Raw genomic sequence first — 6,239 nt, forward strand, 5'->3', positions numbered from 1 at the left:
ATATCTCCTCATATTAGAAGAACATTTTGATTCGTAGGAGGAACAGTGACTCAGAAATAAGTAACAGAAAAGCAAAGCTTTTCATATTAGAAGCGACATCAAAATCGAAAATGGTAAAGTGCTCTACCTGCTATATGTCACATGACAAATAGACAAAAAGACCAAGATTTCCCTTGACTGTAAAGCCTCCTAGAAAAGAAAGGTGAATCTACGTTCGTGTTCATTAAAAATCATGCCACAGTCCTCCAGTTATAAAATTTCTTTCTTTATGGAAAACTTCCTACAAACTTTTGAGAGTGAACTGTGCTTCTTCCAATACAAAAACCTCACTCTCATCATATCAACAATACTCTTTTCTTCCCTATCACACCCCCCCCCCCCCGCCCAGCTAGAATTCAGCAGAAGATTCCTATACCAGAATGTCCATATTACTCAAGTCCAAGTGTTCTCATTTAGTTTGGTTTCAAAGCTTCCTTCTCCTTGTCAATGGGTTCAGTGGTAGGCTCAATGGCAGGCGGCTCGTCATCATTCCTCTTCATGCGCTTAGCGCGGTACAACTTCCACATCTTGTCTACAAGGTCTGTGGCCACCAGGTCTGTGGAGTTCTTGGCAATCACACGGATGACAAAGACACCGTCGTCCCTCAGATACTCGTCCGCAAACTTCTGGCACAGCTTCTTGTCAAAGCCGGTGTGGAGCTCGTTGTTGATCTTCAAGTACTTCTTGATGTAAGTGGCGCGGTTCCTCTTTACCATCACACGGTACAGCCAGCTGTAACAACAACAACCAAAAATTCATTTACTTTTGAGGAAGCAGTGACAAAAGAATATCTTATCTATCAGCATGTGAAACAAAAATATGTGCATAAAATAGTATAACAAAGTTGCTTTTTAAGCACTTGACAGTATACATACCTCTCAGGTTGTCTATCAATATTTTACGCCCACAGCAACACAATTTTGATAATTTAGAAAGCTGTCTCTCAGTGAAGAGCTCTTTTTTTCCAACATGAGAGGGAAAAAACATCCCAGCAGAAAGACTGAGATACTCAATAAAAATGTCTACCCACCCAGGAACCGAAACTCAGGTCTCCTGTATGCGACAGCGAAGCTCCTAACCGCTACACCACAGACACCAGTCCATTTCTTTTCGTACCTTCGGTTTTTTAAATTTTCGTAAGAGTTTTACAGCATTTGCAATACAAATGGGTAATATAAGTGCCGAAGATTTTCGGATGTTACCGGAGAATAACATTCGAAGAAAAAGACAGAGGAGCGATAAGGACGTCAGAAATTTGACAGGAAAGAAAGAGCTTCCACCAACCAACCCCTTTTCTTACCTGACCAAGTTCAAGCAGGTGAGAGTGGCCACAAGGACGAGCCAGAACCAGATGACGATGAAGATCTTCTCGTTGAACAGGTTGATGGGCAGGACACACTGGACCGTCCATGTCTGGATGTTCTGGAGCTGGCGGATTTTGAAGTCGCAGAGCGTGACACGAGGGAACCGAGTCGATTCTTTCCATTCCTCACTGCCGGAGCCAAGCATGTTCAGGACCTGCACAGTTGAAGAAATGTCAAGATTTTATTAGCTTTGTAAAGGAAATCGTTTCATTTAGAACTTTTTTTTTTTTTATTTGAAGTAGGAATATCAAGATTTTGTTGTCTGTAAAGAAAGTCCTTTCAATTTTCACAGAGTTCGTCTGGTGCCGAAATGTCAAGTCTCATTTGTGTCAAGAAAGTCCATCATTTTCACTTTCAGTTTTGTTGGAGTAAAATGGAGCACATAGATAAGACAACTGTCATTTAGCACATGGAAAAAGGAAGACAGAGAGACAGACAGATAAATTAGAAGGAAAGAAAATAAGTACAACCTACTACAGGCAAATCTCCAACCCTCCACACGTTCTTTTTAACTCAGATTGTTTAAAACAAAATATTTACATTTACAATTCAATAGCAAAGCACGGGATATCAACCTTGGACCAAGAGCAATAAAATCATAGTGGCAGGTTTTGCGCAATTGTTGAGCAATTCCGTAGGCCGTACTTTGTACCTAGTCTCTGGGGGAGAAAAATAACTCCACACCAGGGTCAAACCCGAATCCCTGACGACATTTTTAAAAATGATTTGGGAAAAAAACCTCATGGACCAGTCAGTAATAGCTGCTGGGGTCAACAACATTACAAATTGTTACTAAACATTCATGTTGATGCGTCCTAACTTTCGAATCCACTTAACGTTCCCGACCGGAAACCTTGAGTGTCAGTTTCCCCAAGTCACATGTTCATAAACAACTAAAACATAATAAAGATATAAATATATAACAAATATAATATTTGTGAGCAGTAAAGGATACCCATTGTTAAGCCCAGGACAAAAGTAACTATTAATAAGATGAACAAAAATGAAAAGTAAAAAAATTCAAAGTTTTCATTTCAGAAGGAGAATATACACTTGGGAATTAATCATAAGACCGAAAAGTAGGGGAATTTTATAATTAAATTTTAAAAATGGAAATAGAAAACATACACAAAACAATTCAAAACTTCCTTCAATTCAGAAATATACACACTAATCGAGGACTAAGAAGCAAATGCACCCTATGTTTACCTCAAATCCATACAAATTGTAATCTTGGGACAGGAAAGCGTTGAGAATGAAAAACTGGGCGATGACGTTTGCGGCATAGACGACCTTGATGAAGAGGTAGAAGGCTGTTAGGTACGTGCCAGCACGTTTGTTGCAGAAGAAACAACAGACACGAGACAGGGTCTGCTTCGCCTTGATCAGAGCGTTCCAGTGGTACTCTCTGTGTGTTTCCAACCATCTGTGCAGTCAAGAGTAAGGGATAAGATTTAGTATTTCCCATGTACTGTAAATGCAGTTGTACCTGCTCTGACGCTACTAGATCCACTACAATCACCAGTACAAACAACCACTTTCCCCCTAGTATTTTTTTTCAGTAGTATAATGACACTGTCCAAAACACCATCTGTCAAAGGTGCATACTTTTCTCCCCAATTATGGTTGGTCATCCAGGACAAGTTTTGATTCTGCTTTTCTACTTTTTCTCTTCACACAGGCAGAAACCGTGACAAAATACCAAGAGTACATCCGAATTCTGCCTTACCCATTAAGACTGTAATAGGCAGGATGTATAGTATACAACAATGCCTGTTAAAAAATTGATTTTTAAAATATCTTCTAAAGAATGAAATAGTGACTGGCAACCAGGGATCACATATATGGAAAAAGACCATTTTCCCTAAACCTACTGTAAATTGGGTTCAATGTCAACAGGTACAAAGAACTACATAAACAGTGTAATTCCTGTGTGTTAAAAAGAAAGCAAAATCCTTCCCAAACCAATTTCTAATGACAAACAAATATTTCGGTAGATAAAAAGATCATTTGTGAGGTGTGCTGACAAAATGAGTTGCTGCTCAGATTTTAGCCCCATGGAAATAGAGCCCTCAAATCTTAAAGTTTTGTTTTTACAAATTATAAGTTAGAAATAATAAAAGAGAGGTTAAAATTGAAGAAAGTGACATTAGTTTAAAAATCGACAAATTTTACCTTGTATTAATTTTTCGACAACATCTCAATTTGCGGATTGCAAGAAGTAGAAGTAACACATTTTGTCAGCACCCCTCACATTTTTATCTTTATCATTCCCTTCTTTGACATCAGCTTCATCATCATCATCATCATCATCATCATCATCATCATTATCATTGTTTGGATAGCAGAGTAGGGAGGAGAGTCTTGTTTGAATTTCAGACAAAATAACATAACAAAATAAATTGTTTAAAATTTGTTTAATAGACATAGCTCAACGTTTCGCCTCTTGGGCTTCCTCAGGAGCAACTAAGAGAAAAACTAAATGAGAGCTGTATACAAGCAGGGAAATGGGCCTAACAAAGAGGGTCTTAAGATTAGATGTGGTCACAGGCTAGACGGAAGTTGATTCAGAGCGCGCCAGGCCAAGGGGCTAATTATAAAGAAAGTGATGCTAGTCTAGCAAGAATATCAAAGATCATTATCATCATCATAATCATCATCATGATCATAATCCTCATCATCAGAAAAAGAAAAGCTAGAGCTCACCTGTCCATGTACTTAGAGATGTGATCAATGGTCTTGTCTCTGTCCTCTGGGGAACCCAGCTGAGTCTTCTCTGCCATGTCTACAATTTTGTCCAAGTTGATGCCTGAACCGCCGTTGAACAAACGCCACAGGATGTTGGGGAATTTGAACATGAATGCCTGTGGAGCACAAAATAGGCATGTTGGGTCACACGTTATGCACTTCAACGTTTTTTGTTTGAGTAAAGTGAAGACATCGACACAATAATGATAACTTAGTCCAAGGAAAAAATAAGGCAGACATACAGAAAAAAAAACCAGTGGGTAAGAAAAGAAGTTGGATCTATCAGTGACATCATCCAGCCACCCGTCCACTTAAAAACTAACAAGTCTAGAGCTGGATGAAGCAGAGAAGACAAAACACTGGCAGAATAAGAGTTATTTTTTCCATTTTGAATGTGGTGTGGTTGGGGGAGGGGGGGTACGAAAAGAGAAGAACACTGACACAAAAGCAGTCAATTAGTGACCAATGCTGGGATACAGTTTAGTTTAGTAAAGAGTTTTACGGCACTTGCAACACAATGAGGTCATATTTATAAGTGCCGAAGATTAGAGGTGTTACAAGAGAGTATCAACAGAAGTAAAAAAGAAGGAGGAGAGATAAGGACGATAGATGTTTAAAAGGAAAGAAGGAGCAGCTAGACCACCAACAGAAACAACAGAAGAGACAAAAGAAGCAGAACCTGCCAGTGGCACCTTCCAATAACCCAATTACCAGCAATGGTAGGATGGACTGGTGGACAGATGAGTGAACAGACGGATAGACATTAGGATGGATGATTGAATAGATCCACCTACAAACACTAGACACACCAACATGGACAGATAGATGAACAAACAAAGAAACAAAGAAACAAACAAGATGAACACACAAAGAGAATACATGAACTTAACTCACCTGGAACAAGAGAATGAGAGGCACCCACTGGTAGTATGTGAGCTCCTCCGACTCTCGGTTATCGTGGTCAGTCGGGATGGGCGTGTCCATCGGGATGTAGTACGTGTTTTTGATCCAGCAGTAGCTCTTGGCATAGTCAACATAGGCACCCGTGAACTCGGCCGGACACCAGCAGTGGATTGGGTCGCCCACAAACTGACCGGTACTGACCACAATGGCGAAGAGCGCCATGAGGAACACTGTCCATACATGGTTAAGTCTGTCTATCCAGTCATCATTACTGGCCCCTTGAAGTTTTTTGAGGGAGGGGACTCCTCCGATAATAGATCCTATAGACCTGTCAGGGGATGGGAAAAAATATTGACGTTAGTCTGGAGCTTTGGAACAAGTAAAAAGTCCGTTTTAAAAAAAAGTTTTAGTAAGAGTTTTACAGCTCTTGCAACACAAATAGGTCACATAAGTGTTGAAGGTGTTATAGAGAGTAACACAGAAAAGAAGCAGGAGAAATCAGGTCGTCAGATGTTTGATAAGAAAGAAGGAGCAAACCACACTAGAGCACCCACAAACTACATAAAAGGATGGTTAATACAATAACGGCCACGTTTTACAAAAAAAAATAATAAACCAGCTTAAAATAGCAATACCGAAAAGTAAACGGGGCAGACTCCTAAGAGAGGACCACCACCCACAATTGGATCACTTGAACCCAAACTTCCTTCAATTCAATTGTCTTCTTTTTTCCACTTTCTCTCTTACCTTTTCTCATTATGGGAAGGTGATACCAGACATTATTACCCACTACCCCCTCCCCCCACTCCATTAAACCTGTGTATATCAAATGCATTCCAAACAGCTGAGAGAAACATGAATTACCCCCCCCCCTTTCCCATTTTTCCAATCCAGCAAACTGCAGCCTCGGTGGCTATTCCCCCCTCATCTAACAACTGATACCCCCATGTTCTCAGTGAGTGTGACATTTATCGTGGAATTGTCCACTGTCTAGACACTACAACAATCTATGGCAAACTCAGGGCCATTATTTGTCGTATATAGCTTTGTGAGGACGACAGGTACACGCACAAAAACACACCAGGGGAACATTCCTTTACACAGACTGGTGAGTGTGTGTGAGTGTGTGTGTGAGTGTGTGTGTGTGTGTGTGTGTGTGTGTGTGTGTGTGTGTGTGTGTGTGTG

At 40.2% G+C, this 6,239-nt stretch overlaps 1 protein-coding gene across 1 annotated transcript; it reads right to left on the reverse strand.

Annotated features, from left to right (window-relative positions):
* Positions 1-452: 452 nt before the first annotated feature.
* LOC100533356 (pannexin 2) lies at positions 453-5,382 on the reverse strand (the record flags this gene model as incomplete). Its single annotated transcript, NM_001204650.1, is given in 5 exon segments — positions 453-771; positions 1,340-1,557; positions 2,613-2,829; positions 4,110-4,267; positions 5,046-5,382. Coding segments are annotated over 5 exon segments (1,249 nt in total), but the record flags the coding sequence as incomplete, so codon positions are not given.
* Between the last annotated feature and the right edge of the window lie 857 nt (positions 5,383-6,239).

The sequence above is a fragment of the Aplysia californica genome, unplaced genomic scaffold (assembly GCF_000002075.1).
Source record: "Aplysia californica isolate F4 #8 unplaced genomic scaffold, AplCal3.0 scaffold00049, whole genome shotgun sequence".
Taxonomy (NCBI): Eukaryota; Metazoa; Mollusca; class Gastropoda; order Aplysiida; family Aplysiidae; genus Aplysia; species Aplysia californica.